Source organism: Odontesthes bonariensis, chromosome 11, assembly GCF_027942865.1.
Source record: "Odontesthes bonariensis isolate fOdoBon6 chromosome 11, fOdoBon6.hap1, whole genome shotgun sequence".
Taxonomy (NCBI): domain Eukaryota; kingdom Metazoa; phylum Chordata; class Actinopteri; order Atheriniformes; family Atherinopsidae; genus Odontesthes; species Odontesthes bonariensis.
Window position 1 is genome coordinate 37,631,180 of NC_134516.1, and position 26,368 is coordinate 37,657,547.

The 26,368-nt window shown below is 48.3% G+C and overlaps 2 protein-coding genes across 3 annotated transcripts in view; both read left to right on the top strand.

Annotated features, from left to right (window-relative positions):
* Positions 1–11,272: 11,272 nt before the first annotated feature.
* dhrsx (dehydrogenase/reductase (SDR family) X-linked) overlaps positions 11,273–26,368 on the top strand; it is a 31,470-nt gene continuing 16,374 nt past the window's right edge. The window contains exons 1-4 of one of the 2 annotated variants that reach the window (XM_075478127.1): positions 11,273–11,381; positions 20,728–20,835; positions 21,167–21,235; positions 23,750–23,851. In XM_075478127.1, the coding sequence (XP_075334242.1) occupies positions 11,282–11,381; positions 20,728–20,835; positions 21,167–21,235; positions 23,750–23,851 (379 nt within the window). In that variant the 5' untranslated portion in view covers positions 11,273–11,281. The remainder of the gene's footprint in view (positions 11,382–20,727; positions 20,836–21,166; positions 21,236–23,749; positions 23,852–26,368) is intronic. The other variant, XM_075478128.1, reaches the window with a different exon arrangement.
* On the top strand, positions 11,300–20,642 carry LOC142391932 (E3 SUMO-protein ligase ZBED1-like). Its single transcript, XM_075478126.1, has 2 exons — positions 11,300–11,381; positions 17,964–20,642. The coding sequence occupies exon 2, from the start codon at positions 18,013–18,015 to the stop codon at positions 20,059–20,061; it is 2,049 nt and encodes a 682-aa protein (XP_075334241.1). The 5' UTR covers positions 11,300–11,381; positions 17,964–18,012; the 3' UTR covers positions 20,062–20,642.

Genomic DNA, 26,368 nt, shown 5'->3' on the forward strand with positions numbered 1-26,368 from the left:
TGGGTGAAGTTCCCTGGGTGAAGTTCCCTGGGTGAAGTTCCCTGGGTGCAGTTACCTGGGTGCAGTTCCCTGGCTGCAGTTCCCTGAGTTGCAGTTCCCTGGGTGAAGTTCCCTGGATGTAGTTCCCTGGGTACAGTTCCCTGGGTGAAGTTCCCTGGGTGCAGTTCCCTGGCTGCAGTTCCCTGGGTGCAGTTCTCTGGGTGCAGTTCCCTGGCTTTAGTTCCCTGGGTGTAGTTCCCTGGCTGCAGTTCCCTGGGTGCACTTCTCTGGGTGCAGTTCCCTGGGTGCAGTTCCCTGGGTGAAGTTCCCTGGGTGCAGTTCCCTGGGTGAAGTTTCCTGGCTGCAGTTCTCTGGGTGCAGTTTTCTGGGTGCAGTTCCCTGGGTGCAGTTCTCTGGGTGCAGTTCCCTGGCTGCAGTTCCTGGGTGCAGTTCCTTGGGTGTAGTTCCCTGGATGCAGTTCCCTGGGTGCAATTATATGGGTGCAGTTCCCTGGGTGAAGTTCCCTGGCTGCAGTTCTCTGGGTGCAGTTCTCTGGGTGCAGTTCCCTGGCTGCAGTTCCCTGGGTGCAGTTCCCTGGCTGCAGTTCCCTGAGTGCAGTTCCCTGGGTGCAGTTCCCTGGGTGCCGTTCCCTGGGTGCAGTTCCCTGGGTGCAGTTCCCTGGGTGAAGTTCCCTGGATGCAGTTCCCTGGGTGCAATTCTATGGGTGCAGTTCCCTGGATGAAGTTCCCTGGGTGCAGTTCCCTGGGTGCAGTTCCCTGGGTGCAGTTCTCTGGGTGCAGTTCCCTGGCTGCAGTTCCCTGGGTGCAGTTCTCTGGGTGAAGTTCCCTGGGTGCAGTTCCCTGGGTGCAGTTCCCTGGGTGCAGTTCCCTGGGTGCAGTTCCCTGGGTGCAGTTCCCTGGGTGCAGTTCCCTGGGTGCAGTTCTCTGGGTGCAGTTCCCTGGGTGCAGTTCTCTGGGTGCAGTTCCCTGGGTAGAGTCCCCTAGGTGAAGTTCCCTAGCTGCAGTTACCTGGGTGCAGTTCCCTGGCTGCAGTTCCCTGACTGCACTTCCCTTGGTGCAGATCCCTGGCTGAAGTTCCCTGGGTGAAGTTCCCTGGGTGCAGTTCTCTGGGTGCAGTTCTCTGGGTGCAGTTCCCTGGGTGCAGTTCCGTAAGTGAAGTTCCCTAGCAGCAGTTACCTGGGTGCAGTTCCCTGGCTGCAGTTCCCTGACTGCACTTCCCCGTGTGCAGTTCCCTGGCTGCAGTTCCCTGGGTGCAGTTCCCTGGCTGCAGTTCCCTGGGTGAAGTTCCCTGGGTGATGTTCTCTGGGTGCAGTTCCCTGGGTGCAGTTCTCTGGGTGCAGTTCCCTGGGTGCAGTTCCCTGGGTGCAGTTCTCTGGGTGCAGTTCCCTGGGTGCAGTTTTCTGGGTGCAGTTCCGTGGATGCAGTTCCCTGGGTGCAGTTCCCTGGGTGCAGTTCCCTGGGTGCAGTTTTCTGGGTGCAGTTCCGTGGATGCAGTTCCCTGGGTGCAGTTCCCTGGGTGCAGTTCCCTGGATGCAGGTCCCTGGGTGCAGTTCCCTGGCTGCAGTTCCCTGGCTGCAGTTCCCTGGGTGCAGTTCTCTGGGTGCAGTTCCCTGGCTTTAGTTCCCTGGGTGCAGTTCCCTGAATGCAGTTCCCGGGGTGCAGTTCTCTGGGTGCAGTTCCCTGGGTACAGTTCCCTGGGTGAAGTTCCCTGGGTGCAGATCCCTGGGTGCAGTTCCCTGGGTGCAGTTTCCTGGCTGCAGTTCTCAGGGTGCAGTTCTCTGGGTGAAGTTACCTGGGTGCAGTTCCCTGGGTGCAGTTCCCTGGGTGCAGTTCTCTGGATGCAGTTCTCTGGGTGCAGTTCTCTGGGTGCAGTTCCCATGCTGTAGTTCCCAGGTTGCAGTTCTCTGGGTGCAGTTCCCTGGGTGCAGTTCCCTGGGTGCAGTTCTCTGGGTGCTGTTCCCTTGGTGCAGTTCTCTGGGTGCAGTTCCCTGGATGCAGGTCCCTGGGTGCAGTTCCCTGGCTGCAGTTTCCTGGGGGAAGTTCCCTGGGTGCAGTTCCCTGGGTGCAGTTCTCTGGGTGCAGTTCCTTGGGTGAAGTTCCCTGGGTGCAGTTCCCTGGCTGCAGTTCCCTGGGTGCAGTTCTCTGGGTGCAGTTCCCTGGCTTTAGTTCCCTGGGTGTAGTTCCCTGGCTGCAGTTCCCTGGGTGCACTTCTCTGGGTGCAGTTCCCTGGGTGCAGTTCCCTGGGTGAAGTTCCCTGGGTGCAGTTCCCTGGGTGCAGTTTCCTGGCTGCAGTTCTCTGGGTGCAGTTTTCTGGGTGCAGTTCCCTGGGTGCAGTTCTCTGGGTGCAGTTCCCTGGCTGCAGTTCCTGGGTGCAGTTCCTTGGGTGTAGTTCCCTGGATGCAGTTCCCTGGGTGCAATTATATGGGTGCAGTTCCCTGGGTGAAGTTCCCTGGCTGCAGTTCTCTGGGTGCAGTTCTCTGGGTGCAGTTCCCTGGCTGCAGTTCCCTGGGTGCAGTTCCCTGGCTGCAGTTCCCTGAGTGCAGTTCCCTGGGTGCAGTTCCCTGGGTGCCGTTCCCTGGGTGCAGTTCCCTGGGTGCAGTTCCCTGGGTGAAGTTCCCTGGATGCAGTTCCCTGGGTGCAATTCTATGGGTGCAGTTCCCTGGATGAAGTTCCCTGGGTGCAGTTCCCTGGGTGCAGTTCCCTGGGTGCAGTTCTCTGGGTGCAGTTCCCTGGCTGCAGTTCCCTGGGTGCAGTTCTCTGGGTGAAGTTCCCTGGGTGCAGTTCCCTGGGTGCAGTTCCCTGGGTGCAGTTCCCTGGGTGCAGTTCCCTGGGTGCAGTTCCCTGGGTGCAGTTCCCTGGGTGCAGTTCTCTGGGTGCAGTTCCCTGGGTGCAGTTCTCTGGGTGCAGTTCCCTGGGTAGAGTCCCCTAGGTGAAGTTCCCTAGCTGCAGTTACCTGGGTGCAGTTCCCTGGCTGCAGTTCCCTGACTGCACTTCCCTTGGTGCAGATCCCTGGCTGAAGTTCCCTGGGTGAAGTTCCCTGGGTGCAGTTCTCTGGGTGCAGTTCTCTGGGTGCAGTTCCCTGGGTGCAGTTCCGTAAGTGAAGTTCCCTAGCAGCAGTTACCTGGGTGCAGTTCCCTGGCTGCAGTTCCCTGACTGCACTTCCCCGTGTGCAGTTCCCTGGCTGCAGTTCCCTGGGTGCAGTTCCCTGGCTGCAGTTCCCTGGGTGAAGTTCCCTGGGTGATGTTCTCTGGGTGCAGTTCCCTGGGTGCAGTTCTCTGGGTGCAGTTCCCTGGGTGCAGTTCCCTGGGTGCAGTTCTCTGGGTGCAGTTCCCTGGGTGCAGTTTTCTGGGTGCAGTTCCGTGGATGCAGTTCCCTGGGTGCAGTTCCCTGGGTGCAGTTCCCTGGATGCAGGTCCCTGGGTGCAGTTCCCTGGCTGCAGTTTCCTGGGTGAAGTTCCCTGGGTGAAGTTCCCTGGATGTAGTTCCCTGGGTGCAGTTCCCTGGGTGCAGTTCCCTGCTGCAGTTCCCTGGGTGAAGTTCCCTGGGTGCAGTTCCCTGGGTGCAGTCCCCTGGGTGCAGTTCCCTGGTTTCAGTTCCCTGGGTGTCGTTGTTGGACTTACTTCTACCATATCTAATCCTACAAAGCAAAATCAGCCAACATCTGTCTCCTCGCCACATCTGTACCAACGTACCAAAGTACATTTGTCCAATGAAGTTCCCTGGGTGCAGTTCCCTGGCTGCAGTTCTCTGGGTGCAGTTCTCTGGGTGCAGTTCCCTGGCTGCAGTTCCCTGGGTGCAGTTCCCTGGCTGCAGTTCTCTCGGTGCAGTTCTCTGGGTGCAGTTCTGTGGGTGCAGTTCTCTGGGTGCAGTTCCCTGGCTGCAGTTCTCTCGGTGCAGTTCTCTGGGTGCAGTTCTGTGGGTGCAGTTCTCTGGGTGCAGTTCCCTGGCTGCAGTTCCCTGGGTGCAGTTCTCTGGGTGCAGTTCCCTGGCTGCAGTTCCCTGGGTGCAGTTCCCTGGGTGCAGTTCCCTGGGTGCAGTTCCCTGGATGCAGTTCCCTGGGTGCAATTCTATGGGTGCAGTTCCCTGGGTGAAGTTTCCTGGCTGCAGTTCTCTGGGTGCAGTTCTCTGGGTGCAGTTCCCTGGGTGCAGTTCTCTGGGTGCAGTTCCCTGGCTGCAGTTCTTGGGTGCAGTTCTCTGGGTGCAGTTCCCTGGGTGCAGTTCCCTGGGTGTAGTTCCCTGGGTGAAGTTCCCTGGGTGCAGTTCCCTGGGTGCAGTTCCCTGGATGCAGTTCCCTGGGTGCAATTCTATGGGTGCAGTTCCCTGGGTGAAGTTTTCTGGGTGCAGTTCCTTGGCTGCAGTTCCCTGGATGCAGTTCCCTTGGTGCAGTTCCCTGGGTGCAGTTCTCTGGGTGCAGATCCCTGGGTGCAGTTCCCTGGGTGCAGTTCCCTGGGTGCAGTTCCCTGGATGCAGTTCCCTGGGTGCAATTATATGGGTGCAGTTCCCTGGGTGAAATTCCCTGGGTGCAGTTCCCTGGGTGCAGTTCCCTGGATGCAGTTCCCTGGGTGCAGTTCTCTGGGTGCAGTTCCTTGGCTGCAGTTCCCTGGATGCAGTTCCCTTGGTGCAGTTCCCTGGGTGCAGTTCTCTGGGTGCAGATCCCTGGGTGCAGTTCCCTGGGTGCAGTTCCCTGGGTGCAGTTCCCTGGATGCAGTTCCCTGGGTGCAGTTCCCTGGGTGAAATTCCCTGGGTGCAGTTCCCTGGGTGCAGTTCCCTGGATGCAGTTCCCTGGGTGCAGTTCTCTGGGTGCAGTTCCCTGGGTGCAGTTCTCTGGGTGCAGTTCGCTAGCTTCAGTTCCCTGGGTGCAGTCCCCTAGGTGAAGTTCCCTAGCTGTAGTTACCTGGGTGCAGTTCCCTGGCTGCAGTTCCCTGACTGCACTTCCCTTGGTGCAGATACCTGGCTTCCGTTCCCTGGGTGAAGTTCCCTGGGTGAAGTTCCCTGGGTGAAGTTCCCTGGGTGAAGTTCCCTGGGTGCAGTTACCTGGGTGCAGTTCCCTGGCTGCAGTTCCCTGAGTTGCAGTTCCCTGGGTGAAGTTCCCTGGATGTAGTTCCCTGGGTACAGTTCCCTGGGTGCAGTTCCCTGGGTGAAGTTCCCTGGGTGCAGATCCCTGGGTGCAGTTCCCTGGGTGCAGTTTCCTGGCTGCAGTTCTCAGGGTGCAGTTCTCTGGGTGAAGTTACCTGGGTGCAGTTCCCTGGGTGCAGTTCCCTGGGTGCAGTTCTCTGGATGCAGTTCTCTGGGTGCAGTTCTCTGGGTGCAGTTCCCATGCTGTAGTTCCCAGGTTGCAGTTCTCTGGGTGCAGTTCCCTGGGTGCAGTTCCCTGGGTGCAGTTCTCTGGGTGCTGTTCCCTTGGTGCAGTTCTCTGGGTGCAGTTCCCTGGAGACAGTTCCCTGGGTGCAGTTCCCTGGATGCAGGTCCCTGGGTGCAGTTCCCTGGCTGCAGTTTCCTGGGGGAAGTTCCCTGGGTGCAGTTCCCTGGGTGCAGTTCTCTGGGTGCAGTTCCTTGGGTGAAGTTCCCTGGGTGCAGTTCCCTGGCTACAGTTCCCTGGGTGCAGTTCTCTGGGTGCAGTTCCCTGGCTTTAGTTCCCTGGGTGCAGTTCCCTGGCTTTAGTTCCCTGGGTGCACTTCTCTGGGTGCAGTTCCCTGGGTGAAGTTCCCTGGGTGCAGTTCCCTGGGTGCAGTTTCCTGGCTGCAGTTCTCTGGGTGCAGTTCTCTGGGTGCAGTTCCCTGGGTGCAGTTCTCTGGGTGCAGTTTCCTGGCTGCAGTTCCTGGGTGCAGTCCCCTGGGTGCAGTTCCTTGGGTGCAGTTCTCTGGGTGCAGATCCCTGGGTGCAGTTCCCTGGGTGCAGTTCCCTGGGTGCAGTTCCCTGGATGCAGTTCCCTGGGTGCAATTATATGGGTGCAGTTCCCTGGGTGAAATTCCCTGGGTGCAGTTCCCTGGGTGCAGTTCCCTGGATGCAGTTCCCTGGGTGCAGTTCTCTGGGTGCAGTTCCCTGGCTGCAGTTCCCTGGATGCAGTTCCCTTGGTGCAGTTCCCTGGGTGCAGTTCTCTGGGTGCAGATCCCTGGGTGCAGTTCCCTGGGTGCAGTTCCCTGGGTGCAGTTCCCTGGATGCAGTTCCCTGGGTGCAGTTCCCTGGGTGAAATTCCCTGGGTGCAGTTCCCTGGGTGCAGTTCCCTGGATGCAGTTCCCTGGGTGCAGTTCTCTGGGTGCAGTTCCCTGGGTGCAGTTCTCTGGGTGCAGTTCGCTAGCTTCAGTTCCCTGGGTGCAGTCCCCTAGGTGAAGTTCCCTAGCTGTAGTTACCTGGGTGCAGTTCCCTGGCTGCAGTTCCCTGACTGCACTTCCCTTGGTGCAGATACCTGGCTTCCGTTCCCTGGGTGAAGTTCCCTGGGTGAAGTTCCCTGGGTGAAGTTCCCTGGGTGAAGTTCCCTGGGTGCAGTTACCTGGGTGCAGTTCCCTGGCTGCAGTTCCCTGAGTTGCAGTTCCCTGGGTGAAGTTCCCTGGATGTAGTTCCCTGGGTACAGTTCCCTGGGTGCAGTTCCCTGGGTGAAGTTCCCTGGGTGCAGATCCCTGGGTGCAGTTCCCTGGGTGCAGTTTCCTGGCTGCAGTTCTCAGGGTGCAGTTCTCTGGGTGAAGTTACCTGGGTGCAGTTCCCTGGGTGCAGTTCCCTGGGTGCAGTTCTCTGGATGCAGTTCTCTGGGTGCAGTTCTCTGGGTGCAGTTCCCATGCTGTAGTTCCCAGGTTGCAGTTCTCTGGGTGCAGTTCCCTGGGTGCAGTTCCCTGGGTGCAGTTCTCTGGGTGCTGTTCCCTTGGTGCAGTTCTCTGGGTGCAGTTCCCTGGAGACAGTTCCCTGGGTGCAGTTCCCTGGATGCAGGTCCCTGGGTGCAGTTCCCTGGCTGCAGTTTCCTGGGGGAAGTTCCCTGGGTGCAGTTCCCTGGGTGCAGTTCTCTGGGTGCAGTTCCTTGGGTGAAGTTCCCTGGGTGCAGTTCCCTGGCTACAGTTCCCTGGGTGCAGTTCTCTGGGTGCAGTTCCCTGGCTTTAGTTCCCTGGGTGCAGTTCCCTGGCTTTAGTTCCCTGGGTGCACTTCTCTGGGTGCAGTTCCCTGGGTGAAGTTCCCTGGGTGCAGTTCCCTGGGTGCAGTTTCCTGGCTGCAGTTCTCTGGGTGCAGTTCTCTGGGTGCAGATCCCTGGGTGCAGTTCCCTGGGTGCAGTTCCCTGGGTGCAGTTCCCTGGATGCAGTTCCCTGGGTGCAATTATATGGGTGCAGTTCCCTGGGTGAAATTCCCTGGGTGCAGTTCCCTGGGTGCAGTTCCCTGGATGCAGTTCCCTGGGTGCAGTTCTCTGGGTGCAGTTCCCTGGCTGCAGTTCCCTGGATGCAGTTCCCTTGGTGCAGTTCCCTGGGTGCAGTTCTCTGGGTGCAGATCCCTGGGTGCAGTTCCCTGGGTGCAGTTCCCTGGGTGCAGTTCCCTGGATGCAGTTCCCTGGGTGCAGTTCCCTGGGTGAAATTCCCTGGGTGCAGTTCCCTGGGTGCAGTTCCCTGGATGCAGTTCCCTGGGTGCAGTTCTCTGGGTGCAGTTCCCTGGGTGCAGTTCTCTGGGTGCAGTTCGCTAGCTTCAGTTCCCTGGGTGCAGTCCCCTAGGTGAAGTTCCCTAGCTGTAGTTACCTGGGTGCAGTTCCCTGGCTGCAGTTCCCTGACTGCACTTCCCTTGGTGCAGATACCTGGCTTCCGTTCCCTGGGTGAAGTTCCCTGGGTGAAGTTCCCTGGGTGAAGTTCCCTGGGTGAAGTTCCCTGGGTGCAGTTACCTGGGTGCAGTTCCCTGGCTGCAGTTCCCTGAGTTGCAGTTCCCTGGGTGAAGTTCCCTGGATGTAGTTCCCTGGGTACAGTTCCCTGGGTGCAGTTCCCTGGGTGAAGTTCCCTGGGTGCAGATCCCTGGGTGCAGTTCCCTGGGTGCAGTTTCCTGGCTGCAGTTCTCAGGGTGCAGTTCTCTGGGTGAAGTTACCTGGGTGCAGTTCCCTGGGTGCAGTTCCCTGGGTGCAGTTCTCTGGATGCAGTTCTCTGGGTGCAGTTCTCTGGGTGCAGTTCCCATGCTGTAGTTCCCAGGTTGCAGTTCTCTGGGTGCAGTTCCCTGGGTGCAGTTCCCTGGGTGCAGTTCTCTGGGTGCTGTTCCCTTGGTGCAGTTCTCTGGGTGCAGTTCCCTGGAGACAGTTCCCTGGGTGCAGTTCCCTGGATGCAGGTCCCTGGGTGCAGTTCCCTGGCTGCAGTTTCCTGGGGGAAGTTCCCTGGGTGCAGTTCCCTGGGTGCAGTTCTCTGGGTGCAGTTCCTTGGGTGAAGTTCCCTGGGTGCAGTTCCCTGGCTACAGTTCCCTGGGTGCAGTTCTCTGGGTGCAGTTCCCTGGCTTTAGTTCCCTGGGTGCAGTTCCCTGGCTTTAGTTCCCTGGGTGCACTTCTCTGGGTGCAGTTCCCTGGGTGAAGTTCCCTGGGTGCAGTTCCCTGGGTGCAGTTTCCTGGCTGCAGTTCTCTGGGTGCAGTTCTCTGGGTGCAGTTCCCTGGGTGCAGTTCTCTGGGTGCAGTTCCCTGGCTGCAGTTCCTGGGTGCAGTTCTCTGGGTGCAGTTCCCTGGGTGCAGTTCCCTGGGTGTAGTTCCCTGGATGCAGTTCCCTGGGTGCAGTTCCCTGGGTGCAGTTCCCTGAATGCAGTTCCCTGGGTGCAGTTTCCTGGCTGCAGTTCCCTGGGTGAAGTTCCCTGGGTGAAGTTACTTGGGTGCAGTTACTTGGGTGCAGTTCCCTGGGTGCAGTTCCCTGGGTGCAGTTCCCTGGGTGCAGTCCCCTGGGTGCAGTTCCTTGGGTGCAGTTCCCTGGGTGGCGTTCTTTGGACTTACTTCTACCATATCTAATCCTACAAAGCAAAATCATGTGTGATCAAGCTGTGTCCATGTGACCATAACTCCTCTTCCTTATATAAAATAGCGAGAACCACTGCTTCCACATGCTTTTAACAATAAGAGTCCATGTGATGTTTAAGCTACAGCGGTTTGTAATTCTGCCATTAGGAATGTCTTGTACGTGCATTCCTCGTCTCAGGGTTTCCTCTGAGGTTCATCACTAATTCTACATCTCTCGCCCATCGCTGTTTATTATATGAAGGCGTTGAACGGTCCTCCTTGTCAATGCGTAAGCTAACATTCTGGCACATGACAAGGCTTTTCTGGGTCTACTCCCTTCTTACCTCTCGACCTTCCTCCATCTGAGGAGTTCAGGGCCTCATAGCCTTTGTTCACAGGATTTTATATTATTCTCAGTTCCAAGGGTCCAAGCTGAGATGGGAAAAGTCTTTCATGTACGCTGCTCCCTTTGCCTGGAACCAACTCGTCCCGCTTCCAAGAAATTGCTGAATGACTCAGAGGCAGATGCATCTGTTAGTAGATGTTCTGCCTGATTTTCGGGTTTTGCTTGTGACGCAGGAGTCGGTTTGTATGTGTGTACATTAGGGCTGGGCAACGATTCAAATGTTTAATCTAATTAATCACATGATTTCCCTGATTAATCACGATTAATCGCATTTGTACGCAGAATCTAAAAATGAATCCAAAAGTAGCGTATAGCTTTTAGCATTTAGTTTTATTTGAAATGTGCTGCCATATGAATGAAAGTGCCATAACATTTGTTGTGCACACACACGTTTAACATCAGCATCTTTCTGTAGTTTTTATGTAGAAGCCTCGCTCCACTGTCTGTTTCCTTGAATGACTTGCTGCTATCAGTTGTGTGTTTTGCCTTTAAGTGATATTTTAGACTGGAACTACTACGCTGAGAAGACAATTCAACTTGGCAGTGTTTACAGATGACTTTGGTTCTGTCGACTCCGCCGTCTGGAAGAACTTTAAAATGAAAATGGCCGAGTAAAAGTTCCGTACCCTTCTCCATGTTTGGTGGATCCGCCGATTACTTTCTTTTCCGGTTCAGCACCAGACGGCAGCAGACTTTTACAAAATAAAAGCTGCAGATGCAGCTATAAATGACAGTCCTGTTATAAATGATCTGTCCTTTTTACAGTTTTTATTTAGTTTAGTGTTCCAGAGTCCAGACTAAACATGGAGAAGCAGCATTTAGCTGTTATGCTGCAAACAAGTGGAACAAACTGCCAGTGGAGATTAAACTTTCACCAAATGGAGACATTTTTAAATCCAGGTTAAAAACATTTCTGTTCTCATGTGTCTATGCATGAAATCTGCACGATATCTTTGAACCTCGAAGCTAACTATGTTATAAAAAAATATGAAAAATAGAAGAGGGGACATACCTTTGCTCTACCCATTCTTTTGGAAAACTGTTTAATGATGTGATTCACTGCTTTCTTCTACTTCTACCATGCTAACAAAGGTTATGGTAACAGGGTTGCGTTACCATACACACGTTCCATGAATAATAATTATTATTTGAGATATTATGTTTATTAAAACAAATGTTCCAACAGTTACAAGAGACAGCAATGAAACAAATAATGACAAAAAAATTACATTTAAATTTAATTTTAACTGTTTTGTTTGAGATTCAATTTGCTCATTAGGGTGGTGGGACAAGAGAAAAATGGCATTTTAGGGGATACTCCATACTTATTTTGGTATTTTTAAAGCTATTTGACAGCATTCTTTTCTCTTAATTTTTTTTAGGTTTGGTCTCAGGACAAGTAAATTTACTCAGAAACTGCATGTCTTACTATTTTGTATGTGGAATATTTAAAATTTGTTGGGTGGGACGTAAAATGTCCTCCAATTCTGGAATGACCCATTTCTGTTCTCATGTGTCTATGCATGAAATCTGCACGATATCTTTGAACTTATCTGGATTGTTGCTTGTTTTTAATCATTTTATTTATTTCTCTTTATATTCTTTTATGTATTTTTGATGCTTCTTCCACTCCATGCTGCCATGCTTTTATTTTATGTGAAGCACTTTGAATTGTTCTGGACATGAAATGTGCTACAGATAAATCTGATTTGATTTGTTTTCTGGGCAGACTTCTCCGTAGAAATGAGCAGCCATGTAAATAAAGCTTGCTCTGCCCTCCCACAGACGGCAGCAGTGTTTTAAACCACGGTCTTCCTCCTTTCGGCCAATGTTGCCCGCCCTGACGTGTCGCATCCTCCGGAGGCGGAACCACGCATACATTTATGTGAGGCGGGGGCCCGGGCCGGACCCATTAGCGCGTAGCGCCGGGCTCCTGAGCGGAAGCAGAAAGATGTGGCTGCAGTCGGTGCTGGTGCCTCTCCTCCGGCTGTATCTGTGCGGGATCAAGGTGCTCCTGTATCAGATGTTCAACAGGTCCTTCACGCTCCCAGGTCAGCTCTCCCCTTTCCCTGAAGTCTGAAAATAATTTCTCTTCCTGTTCTTCCTGTGCTGAAACGGGCCGTTTGTTCGCCGGAAGAAAAACGGATGTTTGACAACCGCATTTGATTCATACAGGACATAATGGGTCTTAAATTGTCTGCCTGCTTCTCTGCTCTTACCGTCACCTGATGGAAGCAGGTGTAAAACATGGCGTCCTCCCGGTTGTTTATTCTCTCCTGTTTCTTTGTGAGGATTGTTTGGTGCAGACATTTCTAATCTGCACCCAGGGGCGCCGAAAGGGGTAAAAGGAGAAGGATTCTAGGGGCCCTAATGAAATTATAATACTGACAAAAAAGTAATATGACACTAAGTTATTAACTAATTTATAATCACAAATATATTTTATTTACAATTTACTGGTAACAATAACTTTATTTGTTTTGGAAACGTTACGCTTATGTTTTGTATTTTTCAGGTAGCCTAATTAAGAGTTTAGAATCAGAGTATCAGTGTTGCAGCAAATAAATGAATTCCATTGGATTCCTTGTGCTCAGTGTTTACCTACCTCAATTGTTGTGTTTTTCTTTTTTCCCAAATATGGGAACGAATGTCAGAAATACCATTAAAATGCATAGTTTTCTGTAAAATAGCATCACAAATTTTCACCGACCTCCTGGCCGGCTGTTGGGGGGGCCCAGTAAAAATGATTTTCATGGGGCCCAAAATCCCTAGCGGCGCCCCTGTCTGCACCACTGGTTCGTTCCTAGAGGAGCTGATTAGTCCTCACAAAGTCCTGCTGCTCACCTCTTTTCATTGACTTTGGCTTTACGGGATGGGCTGAGGGTCATTGTGTTGGGTTAGTCAGCTGAAGGTGAGCCTGAGATGGATCGTGTGTCTGAGCAGTTCACTGATGGCCTCCACTGTACACCAAAAGTTAGAACAAAAGTTGGAACAAAACTTATTCAAAACGTTCCTTTGCCATACAGGTTTCATTTAAAATGGGAATTTATCCTGTTTGTTCTGTTTGAGGAGCTGTGGTGTTCATCAGGATATTAGAAAAGAAATAGAAAAATACTTTATTCTGAAAATTCAAACTAGTCAAGTAGCTCCTAAAAAAAATTATAAATATTTTAGGGCTGGGCGAGTTAACTCGTTAATTATTTAACGCCGATAAATATATTTTATCGCGCATTAACGCAGGTATTTATCATTTATTTTTTTAAATAAAAAAGATTACATTTTTGGATTTTGTGATTAATCCACAATTACCACATACCACAATTAATTAATTGTGGTAAATGCATTGAGGAGATTAATGACTGGATGTGCCACAACTTTCTCCAGCTAAACAAAAACAAGAACTGAGTTAATTGTCTTTGGATCCAAAGAGAAACGATTACAGGTCACCACAGAACTTCAATCTATACACCTAGAAACTACCAACCAGGCCAGACATCTGGGTGTAGTGATGGACTCAGACCTAAATTTGGAAAAACACATTAAGGCAGTAACAAAGTCAGCCTACTATCACCTTAAGAATATATCAAGGTTAAAGGATCTGATGTCTCACAGTGTTTCCCACAGATGTTTCCCTCCGTCTCTCTCGCATAGCCTACACACACACACAGCCCCTCCCCTCCGTGCTTCCCTGGAAGCTTGCTAGCTTCAGCGTCGCGTTAGATTAGCTCTATAGCTCTGGCTCAACCGAAAGAAGACGGCTGGCGAAATTCACGAAAGGTTGGTATCACGTGCACCTTTTATAAAATCACACATTAAAAAGTCCTATAAAAATATTTTATATTTTGAATACAATGTTGTCCCGTCCCGACCCGACCCATAGCAAACACACGATTACGCCTTCTTTATAAAGTTAACTAGTCGAAAGTTTGTCGTTTTTAAAAAAAAAAAAAAATGTAGTTGGGTTGTCGAGGTCTAAACACTAGCAACTGTGAATCAAATAAAGTAGTTTTTTTAAACTCTTACACTGAATGTTTGCTGCTTCAATCCAGATGAGTATTGAAAAATATTTGCCGCGCTTGAAAAAGAGACGTGCGTGTTGAGGATGAGGACCAGCCTGAACCGGAGGTATCAGTCTGGTCTTATGGGTTAATACAATAAAGTTCTGTGTGACCAATTACTAACGAAGGAATTATTTTGAAGAATTTTTATTTTTTACCCCCGCGGCCCACCACCACACATTGCCTTCACATCTGTGGGAAACACTGATTGGTCACACAGAACTTTATTGTATTAACCCATAAGAGCCCAGACCCATTTCTACTTAAATAAAAATTAAGGGGGTTATAACACAGACTAAATAGACCACATAGAACCCATTTCAGAATTTTTTTTTCCAGAATACCACCCCCCACTGTCAGAGATCTGTAATGTGACATATATGTCACATTGGGAGTTAAGAACCTGGATAATTTGTCCATCAAGGAAAATTATGGGGGACGTAAGGATGTGTGACACCTGTGTCACGGTGGGTGACACAGGTGCGGCTTAAATGCAGATTTTCACATCTTCATTGTAAACAAATGAATAACATAGCTAATTACACTGGTGGGACTGTTCAGCTGTTTCAGACTGATACCTCCGGTTCAGGCTGGTCCTCATCCTCAACACGCACTTCTCTCTTTCAATCGTGGCAAATATTTTTCAATACTCATCTGGATTGAAGCAGCAAACATTCAGTGTAAGAGTTTAAAAAAACTACTTTATTTGATTCACAGCTGCTAGTGTTTAGACCTCGACAACCCAACTACATTTTTTTTTTTTTTTTTTTTTTTTTTTTTAACGACAAACTTGCGACTAGTTAACTTTATAAAGAAGGCGTAATCGTGTGTTTGCTATGGGTCGGGACAACATTGTATTCAAAATATAAAATATTTTATAGGACTTTTTAATGTGTGATTTTATAAAGGTGCACGTGATACCAACCTTTCGTGAATTTCACCAGCCGTCTTCTTTCGGTTGAGCCAGAGCTATAGAGCTAATCTAACGCGACGCTGAAGCTAGCAAGCTTCCAGGGAAGCACGGAGGGGAGGGGCTGTGTGTGTGTGTAGGCTATGCGAGAGAGACTGAGGGAGAGCAGGGAAAGGAAATGCAGCTTAACGAATACGAGTATTTTTTTAAATAGTGTAAAAAAAAATAATAATAATGAAACGCAATATGTGGCGGCCGGTGTTGAATCTGTGGCGCACCGCCACGAATTAGTCTATGTGTGGGGAAACACTGTCTCATTAGGACCTGGAAAAACTAGTCCATGCATTCATCTTTAGTAGGCTTGATTACTGTAACAGCATCTTTACAGGTCTACCTAAAAAGTCAGTTAGACACCTGCAGCTCATTCAGAACTCTGCTGCTCGAGTCCTCACTAAGACCAAAAAAGTGGACCCCATCAGTCCAGCTCTGAGGTCTTTACACCGGCTGCCTGTCCATCAGAGGATAGACTTTAAAGTTCTGATGCTGGTCTATAAAGCTCTGAATGGTCCAGGACCAGAATGCATCAGAGACCTCCTGACCCAGTATGAACCTTCCAGGCCCCTCAGCTCATCTGGATCCGGTCTTTTATCAGTTCCCAGAGTCAGAACCAGACATGGAGAAGCTGCATTCAGCTTCTATGCTCCACATGTCTGGAACAAACTCCCAGAAAGTCTCAGATCAGCTGAAACACTCAGTGTGGTTAAGTCCAGGCTGAAGACACACCTATTTTCAGCTGCGTTTGAATAAAGCTCCAAAAGCTCTGAAGCTTGAGTTTTAAAACTTAATCACATTTTAACTCCTGATTGTATCTGATTTTATCTATTGTTCTTATTTCTCTTTTTTTTTTGTTTAAAATTTAAATCATGCTTTTTATTTCTAGTTTGAGTATGAGTAGTAACCTCATGATGCATACCCAACATTTCAGAGAATCTAGTATGCATCTGGGAGCTTCTCGCTTTCTCAAACTCGCATACTAACTCAAAAAGTTAGTATGAGTAGTAGGAGAAGTATGCAGTTTTGAACACAGACATAGTCTGTAATCCATGATGTCAGGGAGGGGGCCACACCCATACTTAGAAGCTTGTCTTTCAGTATGGGAGGCCGTATGGTGTTGAAGGCACATGAGAAGTCAAAGAACACGATTCTCACATATGAACCAGGCACATCCAGATAAGCATATGCCCGATGCAACATGTACAGAATCTCCCGTGTTTCTGGTAGGCACATGTTACAGGGTGATTGCAGAATAAAGTGGTGATGAAACCACCTATAAAGGTATCTAAAACCTTGGACTGACAGCCTGCTCAGTCGATCAAAGATCACCGATGAAGTCATTCATCAGGAGATCTGTGGCTGCTGACGTATTGACGAAGAATGCCTCTTTATCTTCAAAGTAATAAATCAGAAACAAAGTCCACTAAGTTACTTCAATTTTCAGCTGCTGAAACTGTGAAATGGGATTAAAAGCCATGCTGAAGTGGATCGTGAATGAAAACATTCTTTCAAGTTTAGGGTCAGTTTAACAGCAGAAACCAATGGTAGAAACGTGAAAGTGAACATGTGAGAAAAACAACCCTAATGCGTACGAAAGAAGCAGACAAAGAGGACTGTTTGTGGTCATTTTAGGTTTATACGCCTCTAATCTCCCAAAGAATGTTTAGCCACTCAGTGTTAGGGTAGGGGAGGGGGTACCAGCAGAACCCAATGCTTTAACCACAAACTCAACACCAATAAATAATGATGGAATGTGTGCGCAATTATGTAGGAGCAGGAACTAGATCAGTTCCCCATTTATTCAAGAATTATTAGGAAATGTTTTTTATATATATATATATATAGTGTGTGTGTAGATATCTACTTGTCCTTGGGTTAGGGTCACCTAATCCTCATGAAATATTTTCTGTTTGACGTCAGTTAGGATCACCAACATGTTTTATATTTATTTAATGTCAGAATAAAGAGATAATTTCATAGTACAACATCCACTTCCTCAGTATGTGGAAGCGTTACCTTAAAACTCTTTGACTCGGGCCAAGCATTTTGGGGTTCCTTCCACAAGCTTCTCCCAGTTTGCAGGGAGTCTGGCCCACTCCTCTGGACAGAACCGGTGGAACTGAGTCAGGTTTGCAGGCCTTCTTGCTTCAATGCTGCCACCATCTCTTCCACAGGACTGAGGTCAGGGCTCTGTGATGGCCACTCCAGTACCTTGACTTTGAGGTCCTTAAGCCACTGTGGAACTAATTTAGAGGCATATTTGGGGTCATTGTCCATTTGGAAGACCCATTTGTTTCCCAAGCTGGCTGATGTCTTCAGTTGTTGCTTCAATATATCCACATCATCTTTTCTCATTATGCCCTCTGTTCTGTGAAGTGCACCAGCAGCCCCACAGAATGATGCGGCCACCCCCGTACTTCACAGTTGGGATGGTGTTCTGCAAACTCGCCCCCTTTCCTCCAAACATACCGTTGATCATTAAGGCCAAACAGTTGAGTTTTAGGTTCATCAGACCACAGAAAGGAAGATCTTTGTCCCCATGTGCAGCTGCACACTGTAGTCTGGCTTTTTTGTGCTGGCTTTCTCATGGCTCAATGGCCTTTAAGCTCATGTTTTACTGTGGATAATCAGACTATATGACCAGTTCCAGCTGCATCTTCACAAGGTCTTTTCCATTAAAACCTGTTCATTTCTGGGACTCAGAATGCGTCTCCTTCCTGAGGTATGATGGTGTTTATACGCTGATATAAAGTTTTGAACCTGGGACCTTCAGGCATCTGGAAATTGAACCAGACTCTTGATTTTCCCATGATGCCACAGAAAGAGGTTCTGTGATGGAGGCGGGCCTTGAAATACATCCACAGGTGTGTCACCAATGAACTCAAATGATGCCAATTTACCAACCAGAAACTTCTAAAGCTCAGACTGGAATCATCTTGAATGTTCTTTGCCGTTTAAAGGCAGAATAAAGTTGGTGTGTGTATTTTTTTACTTTAGAATTAATTACTTGAGAATTAATTTGAAAAAGTCCCCATAAAATAATTTCTTTCTTCGATCTGAAAATGTACAAATGCAAAACATGTTGGTGATCCTAACTGACCTGAAACTCATTTAGTGACCTTTGTCTTTTTCTGAAGTAGATAAAAAAAAAAAAAAAAAAACATCTGGATTCAACTTGTGCTGTGGTTAGTCGGTTTGTTGTCATCAAACCGCTGAAACTCCTCGATCTGGCTCTCTGTAAGAGGGAGTAAAAATGTATCGGGCCGGTGGGATGCAGCAGACCCCTACAGGTCCGGTGTGGAGGATGCAGCAGACCCCTACCGGTCCGGTGTGGAGGATGCACCAGACCCCTACCGGTCCGGTGGGGAGGATGCAGCAGACCCCTACCGGTCCGGTGGGGAGGATTTTTGGTTGACAAATGCTGGCCATCAGTGCAACAAACTTTAACATGAGCACACCCAGCTTTTTTTTTTTTTTTTTTAAATAAAATAATGAACCTTTGAGGGTAGCTACTTTCCTTAACGTTAGTGTTTGTGTCTCAGTCTAGGCTTTCATATGCATGTAATGTTCTTCACAGAATCCTCAAATGTTAATTTCACTATCCTTGTTAGGTCCTCTGTAAGTGAAGGCACCCACGGGGGATTGCATACAAGGGAACCAATGGAGGGTAAAAGTTCAGGACCTTCATCCTCTGGACTCAATCTTGTTGCACATCCGCGAGCAAAAAGCAAAGTGTGGAAGTACTTTGGCTTTGACACAGATTCGGATGGGTGCATACTGCACTGGAAACGGATATACTGCCGCGTATGTATGAGCCAAATCGCCTACTCTGGAAATACCTCCAACCTGTCGTACCACCTTGAAAAGAACCACCCCGTAGAGTTCAGTGAGTTTGTGAAAAGCAACACGGATCAGATGCGTGAGGCTTTTGCCACAGCATTTTCAAGAATAAAGACGGAACCCACAGGCCCACATACACAGCAGCAGTCTCAAGATGTGAATTTAAGGCCAAACTTAAGCTTTGAAAACAGGAGACATAATGATCTGACAGCAGCTATCATCACCTTCATCTGTCAAGGATTGTACCCCGTGTCTATAGTTGAAGAACCTACGTTCAAGAATTTGATGAGTGTTGTCGACTCTGGATATTCGCCCCCTTGCAAACGAGACCTTGCAGGTAAAATGGTTCCTGAGACATATTGCCGTACCAGGGATGTAGTGTTCACTGAGCTCGGTGCGGTCGTGAACTGTGGAGTCACTACTGATCTCTGGCAAAGCCAGACCCAAAACAGAACATACATTTCACTCTCTGTTCATGCAGTTAATTACAACAGTTCAACTGGCTTCTCAACGACTGACAAGTGCCTCAAAACATTCGAGGTACAAGAGGAAAACACGGCTGAAAATATCACCAGAGCAATATATGAAGCCTTTGTTGAATGGGGAATAACTCATAAAGTGAGTGGTGCCACCACCAATGGTTCCGTGGACATCATCAAGGCATGCTCGCTCCTGGAGCTGTCCGTGAAGATGCCTTGCTTTGGGCACACAATAAACCGCGCAGTGGATGAAGCCTTCCAGCTGCCTCGAGTCGACGGCTTTTTGGGTAGTTGCCGCAGACTTGTGGATCATTTCAGAGAACCAGGAATGTATATTCTGAGAGACAAACAGAAGCAGCATGGTCTTGCTCAGTGCACCCTCATCACGGACAGAGGCAGGTCCTGGTTGGCCACGCTGGCAATGTTACAACGACTGAAAGGGCAGCAAGTTGCTGTAACTGCAACGCTCCTAGATGTTCCCAGCAGCCACCAGTTGAGCGTGGATGACAATGACTGGTCCTTGATGGAGGGCTTGATTGAAGTCCTTCAGCCGTTTAAAGTTGTTGCAAACATGGTAGCCTCATGTCGGCATCCAGCCATTAGCATGGTGAGACCTGTGCTTCATATGCTGCTAAACACCACCCTGAAAGTTAAAGAAGGGGATCTCAAGGAGATCAGCATGACCAAAGAGGTCATCTCCAAAGTCCTGTCAAGCACATATTTCCAGAACTCGCAGTCACAAGACATCTCAATGTTTCTGAACATCGCATCATTCTTAGATCCCCGTTACAAGAAGCTTCCCTTTCTGACCACTCAGGAACGATCCAAAGTTGAGACCAGCATCATCGAGGAGGCCAAAGTAATCCTGGAGAGGCAGATTTCGGAGCAGGCGTGTCTTGATGATCTGTCACTGGTAACTGACGAGCCGCCCAGCAAAAAGCAGGCACTTCTCAGAGAATCTGGCACCAGCACCGTGACCCAAGACAACCCACTGGCTGCCATATTTTGCCAGTCGGATGCAGACCAAAGCCAGGAGGAGCTGCACGCTCAGGTGCTCGAGGAGCTGAGCAACTACAAGTCCCAGAGGGTATTGGGTCTGAACGAGGACCCTTTGCTTTGGTGGTCCAGTCACGCACTCTTGTTCCCCACACTTCCCAAGGTGCTTCAGAGGTACTGGTGTGTCCCTGCCACCAGTGTTCCCTGTCACAGGCTGTTCAGCTCGTCGGGTGCGGTTCTGTGTGGGAAAAGGAACTGCATACCTCCAGCTCTGGTGGATCAGCAGGTCTTCCTTTATGAGAACTTGCGAGACCTCCATGATCCAGAACCCTGTGAGGACGATTTGGACAATGTTGGCGAAAGCAACAGGTTTCTGGGGCAGCCACCAGAGTGACCAAGACTTTGGGCATAGCTACATATACTGTATGGCATTAAAAGGACGACGCTCTGCCTTAGGTTCCGCAGATATTTGTTTTGGTTAATGTGTCCATAAATCATGTAAAGCTGTTGAGTTGGTGCATAAGATTATGTTTTTAGGTTTCCAAGGATTTAGGTATCAGAACATAAGGAAATGAGTTACAACCTCAAACGCTGAGACAAAACACCGAAAAAGTGTGAGGAAAAACTAAGTTAACCCTCACTGCTTCTGTGTCTGTTTTTGTTTCATAAATAATGAGACGGTGTCATGTGTTAGTGTTACTCTGAGGTTGTTTTTTACCTCCTTTTAACTCCTGATGACTGTGTTTTTTTTTGTTTGTTTTTTTTTTACATTACTCTACTTCCTCTTCTGCCTGTTAATGTCTCAACTGTGAACAGAACAAAGCCAAATGTTTTTATCTCTGATTATGTCTCTGATTTATCTGAATGGCTCATTTATCAACTCTCTTATATGTGTAGCTGCAGTTGTTGTTTGTCTCCAGTAAAGCACATCTTTGCAGAAAGTGTGATGTAATCGAATAAACTCAAACTATACAAAACAAACTGATGTCTTTATCTGATGGATGAGAGGTTTTCTCTCTGGGAAAGGTTCTCATGTGGTGCCCTCTCTCCTCCATCACAGTCCTACCCAGGCAAAGTGGAAGGGTTGCCATTGTGACTGGGGGCACCAGAGGTATGGGTTTTGAGACGGCGAGGCACCTGGCAAGTCTTGGGATGCGTGTTATCATAGGTAGGCCTTTTCTCGCTCAGTAGTTCCCCTGTTAACGTCTCCCCAGTCCAGTTTTAATGACGGTGTCTGCGTCATTTTGTTTAGTCAGCAGAATGTTTTGTATCTAAATTCCCCTCACACAATCTGTAACCAAATGAACTGTAGAAATGGAGTGATATTTCAATCAAATGATGACCAAATGCTTGTTATTACGTTCTCAAATCATTAGCATCCACTCAGTGTTTTTAGTTAAGCTCAGGACTCATGTTTGGAAGTTGGACGGATGGCATAAGTCGTGGGTTAAATGGATTAATAGCCAAACAAGCTTCTGTCTGATTTGCATCATCTCCAGCTGGGAACGAAAGAGAAGAGGGCTCAACCGCCATGAGGAAGATCAACCAAGAGTGCGGCCAAGACAGAGGTAACCATGTGCCCGTGTCACTGGCTGTGTTCGAAACCGCATACTACATATTGCATACTTCCATACTGCATACTCATCAATTAGACTGTATGCAGAGCGTTTACCCACAATGCATTTCGCTCCTGCCTGAGCCGATATCAGCCGGCCTGAAGCTGATTTCGCTTAAACTCTAAACTCTGTAAACTTTAGCAACATTTGAAACATTTTCAGGTGAGAAAGTAGTCGTTTAGATCCCCAACGTGTTGAAAACGTCCGGTTATTTTCACAAAATATAATAGCCGTTGCCTTTTATCATAGGGAAAGCCATTACGATACAATTGGTGCTTTTGTTTTGAAAACAGGAAGTGAACCTACCCTCGTTGTAGCTACCTTGAAACTGCCATTTTGACAGGAAATGACGATCAGTGACGTCACGTTACGTTGCATCTTGGGCAGTTTGAGTATGAGTGGTAACCTCATGATGCATACCCAACATTTCGGAGAATCTAGTATGCATCTGGGAACTTCTCGCTTACTCAAACTCACATACTAACTCAAAAAGTTAGTATGAGTAGTAGGAGTATGCGGTTTTGAACACAGCCACTATGTTTCACAGCAGCTGCTGCTTCAGTGTTTAAAGGTGATAACGGTCTGTTCCGCACAGCGAAATGCTCCAGTGGCAGCCGTTGAATTACAGAGCCAACACATCTGGAGCCAAACAATGTGGAATGAGACTTTTCCAGCGCATAAACAGGTGTTTTGCTTGGTGATAATGTGCACCTGGTGCATGCTTCCGAAGCAACCGAAGCCTTGAATGATTGAAGAGTAAAATATTCTGAGAACCTCCAGCTGTAGAAAGTGAATTACACTGAACAAACGCCCTCTCGGAGTAAGATTTAGTTTGAGTTTGTGATCTAGTGACCAATCGGTGATATTCAGATTCATTTCAAAAGGAAAATAAAATGCTGATATTGATCTATGTTCCTGTGGAGTCATGGGTGGGTTCAGGGTGACGGGCATCCCACGGGAAAGTTCCTAAAAGTGCCAAGCTACGATTTTAAAAGACAACAATCTATAACTGGAACTTAACTGGTTCTGTTCAAGTCCAGTTACTCGCCGCGTCATTCAGTTAAATCCAGTTAATTTCAGTGTAACTGTATGTATCTAACGACATGGCAAAGAGGAATACTCATCTTTAACAGGAAGCAGGAAGCACAGCCATCTGCCTCAACCGGCAGAGGAGTTAAGTGGAAAGAACAGAGTCCCACCCAAAGGCAAACACGCCAAGAAAAGCCCAACCTGCTCAGGGAAAGAGACGGAAACCAATTTAATGACAACAAAAGCACTCTTTTTACTGCAATATGAGGAGAGGTGCATCATGGGAGCTCCCCCAGCACTCTGGGCCTATAGCAGCTTAACTATGAGATGTTTCAGGGTCACCTGAGCCAACTATAAGCTTTATCAGAAAGAAAAGTTTTAAGCCAGGTCTTAAAAGTACCATGCAATGAAAGCTCCTTTAAAAAGGTGTTGTGGGGGCTGTAGCTCAGGAGGACCCCCAGCCGCTGGTTCCATTCCAGGACCCCCCAGTCTACATGTTAAAGGACAAGACCGTTTTTTTTTACATTGGGCCCTTGATTTCACATTATAACATGATGTTCTACTCACCCCTGCTTCTTGTTGGTAATTTGGAGCTGTTCCGAAGATATTCAAGAGGCGTCTGGCTGCTCTCTTGAGATATTCGGCCATGAAACGGTTTCCTATGGGCAACGTTATACAGGCACAAACTATGCTGTTTATAATTTATTAATTACTGTACATTAGCATCCCAGCTGCCTTTAAACATGCCGCTCTGCAGCTTGTTAAAAAGAAAGAAATCTTACCCCTCTGTCTTCTCTAATTGGATAGCTAACTTTTAGCTGGATAGCTAACTGCCCAAGATGCAAAGTAACGTGACGTCGCCGATCGTCATTTCCTGTCAAAAAGGCAGTTTCAAGCTAGCTACAACGAGGGTAGGTTCACTTTCTGTTTTCAAAGCAAAAGCACCAATTGTATCGTAATGGCTTTCCCTATGATAAAAGGCAACGGGTCTTTTATTTTGTGAAAATAACCGGAAGTGCGTTGCTCACTGCGGCTAGCTTTAGTAGCGCCGAATTCGTGGGAAAAAAATTGTAAATAGCCAGTATTTTGTCAGGTTTTCAACATGTCGGGGATCTAAACGACTACTTTCTCTCCTGAAAATGTTTCAAATGTTGCTAAAGTTTACAGAGTTTAGAGCTTAAGTGAAATCAGCTTTAGGCCGGCTGATTTCGGCTCAGGCAGGACTGAAATGCATCGTGGGTAAACGCTCTGCATACTGTCTGATCGAAGAGTATGTAGTTTGCGGTTTCGAACACACCCATAAACTTTAGGTCCAGCTCTCGTGAGCCCTTTCATGTCATAGGTTCTGGAGAAAGTAGCTCCTCAGTTCCTCCACGTTCCACGTGGGGGCGCTGTGCGCAGGGCTCACAGCTAACCTGCTTGTTGTTCTGCTTCCAGCTGAGTTTGTGTTTGTGGACCTGACCTCGCTGAAGTCTGTGCGGCAGTTTGCGCAGACCTTCAAAGACAGAGGTCTTCCGCTCCACGTTCTGGTGAACAACGGTAGGATGAAGAACACGCCAACACCCTAACCATAACCCAACCCTAACCTACCCTACCCTTCAAAGACAGAGGTCTTCCGCTCCACGTTCTGGTGAACAACGGTAGGATGAAGAACACGCCAACACCCTAACCCCTAAGCCTAAACCTCTACCCCAACCCCAACCCTAACCCTACCCTACCCTTCAAAGACAGAGGTCTTCCGCTCCACGTTCTGGTGAACAACGGTAGGATGAAGAACACGCCAACACCCTAACCCCTGTAGGGGCAGCTTCGCAGCTGCCTCTTCTGAGCGGATAAAACTTCGTCCAACGCGCGTTGTAGAAAAATAAAGTCTATTTATTTGTTCACATTCAAACCAAACAAAAGGTTTCATTAACTCAAAGTATACAAACAAAAAGGGCTCTATTTCGGAGGTTTCCACAAACACGGTTAAAAGACTGTTTGCCTCTTCCGCTCCCAGCTGGCCACCTGAGCGAGGCGTTTTTTATGAAACGTCATTCCAAATCCAATTAGACACGTCACACAGTAGGCCAAACAGAGCGGACCAAGCAAGACAGTCCAACAACAAAATAAATAATCCATAATTACCAGATCAAACTTTATAAACATAAATACCATCATTCCATAACCACAATATACAAATAATAAGTCAAAAAGTTTATCAAACACAAAATAGGCAAAATGGCTCCAACATTCCGGCCCCTAATTGAGCACAATGTGGCAATTCAATCCATATTCATAAGGAGCCATTCATTTCAAATTCAGAAGTCCAAAAGCATTCAAGTTCTGCATGAGCACATAGTGCTAAAGTCTCTCATGATTCAACAGAAAAGTCCTTCAAAAGTCTTCAAAATGTATCCTTTGGAGAAAATGGTCCATTAAAAAAATAAATAAATAAATAAAATCATTGAGATTCAAAAGAGTAATTCGAACAAATAGTCCTTGTAGCTCATTTCATCGTCCATTATTCAAGCATCACATTCAAAATTCAAACTCAAAGTCAATTTTCATATCAATTCCACATTCAAAATTCAATTTTCCTTCATATTTCCCAAAGTTTCAAAGAATTCAGCAATGCTTTCCACATTCATATCAACACACACAAAAACACGCACTTTCATTCAGTGCACTTGTGTGGTCAGTAAAGTGTTATGTGTCTTATATGTACTATGATGCATGTTCTATGTGTTCTGTCAGGTTAAGTCAGTCAGGTCATATCTTTAAGGAGGCAAAGTCTCGTGATAGGCCTTTCAAGGGTGCCAGTTTGGGTCTTGACCTTGACACGACGTACATGTCCGTTGGTGTCAGGGAATGTCTCTGTGATCAAGCCCATAGGCCAGGAGTTGCGTGGCGCAGTTTCATCAATGATCAGTACCAGGTCACCAGGTTTAATGTTTCTCTTCACTTCATTCCACTTCTGTCTCTCTTGCATAAGGGAAAGGTATTCTCGCGTCCATCTTTTCCAGAAGAGATCTGATAGGTACTGGACCTGCTTCCATCTTCTCCTGGAGTAACAGTCCTGCTTGTTAAAGAGTCCTGGTGGAAGGATAGGCTTTCCTTTAAGGAGCAGTATGTGGTTGGGTGTAAGAGGTTCAGGATCTTTCGGATCTCCAGATGATGCAGTGATTGGACGTGCATTGAGAATGGCTTCCACTTCGCAGAGAGCAGTGTGAAGACATTCGTCAGTCATGGTTTGTTCTTTCGTGACAGAGTACAGGGTTTTCTTGATGATACGTATGAGACGCTCCCACGCACCTCCGTGATGTGAGCCGTATGGTGGGTTGAAGGTCCATTTGATTCCCTTCTCGTGCATTGCGTTCTGTATCTTACTGAGGTTCATGTGAGTAAGGGCTTCCCTGAGCTCTCTTTCGGCTCCCACAAAGTTGGTTCCGTTATCACTGAGGATCTCCTTGACCTGGCCACGTCTACAGATGAATCTGCGGATGACTGAAATGCAGGAATCTGTGTCTAGGGTGTAGGACATCTCCAAGTGTATGGCTCTGCTGACAAGACAGGTAAATAATGCTCCGTATCTCTTCACTTTGCCACGACCATACTTGACTTCAATAGGTCCGAAGTAGTCCAGGCCTGTGTGAGTGAATGGGGGTAAGTCTGGGGTTATTCTTACAGAGGGCAGGTCTGCCATTTTCTGGTTGATGGCTCTGCTATGCCACCTTCTGCAAAGTATGCAGTCGTCCGTTATTCTCCTTGCAGCAGCATTTGCTTTAGGGATCCAGTATTTGGTTCGTAGTTCTGAGAGCATTTGATTTTTTCCACAGTGTCTGGCTGAGTTGTGGACATAACTCAGAAGTATTCTTGATAAGTGGTGGTCATGAGGCAGAATGGCTGGATGTTTGACTTCTTCCGGCATGGCCAGCCTACTCAGTCTGCCACCCACTCTTAAAATTCCTTCTTGGAGAACAGGGTCTAGCTTATAGAGCTTACTGTCTCTCTTCACAGTTTGGCCCTTCTGTAGCGCACACACTTCATCTCTGAAGGATTGATGTTGAACATGGG

What these genes read in the sequence shown, in the direction of transcription:
- LOC142391932 (XM_075478126.1), top strand. Translation starts at nt 18,013, where the DNA reads ATGGAGGGTAAAAGTTCAGGACCTTCATCCTCTGGACTCAATCTTGTT.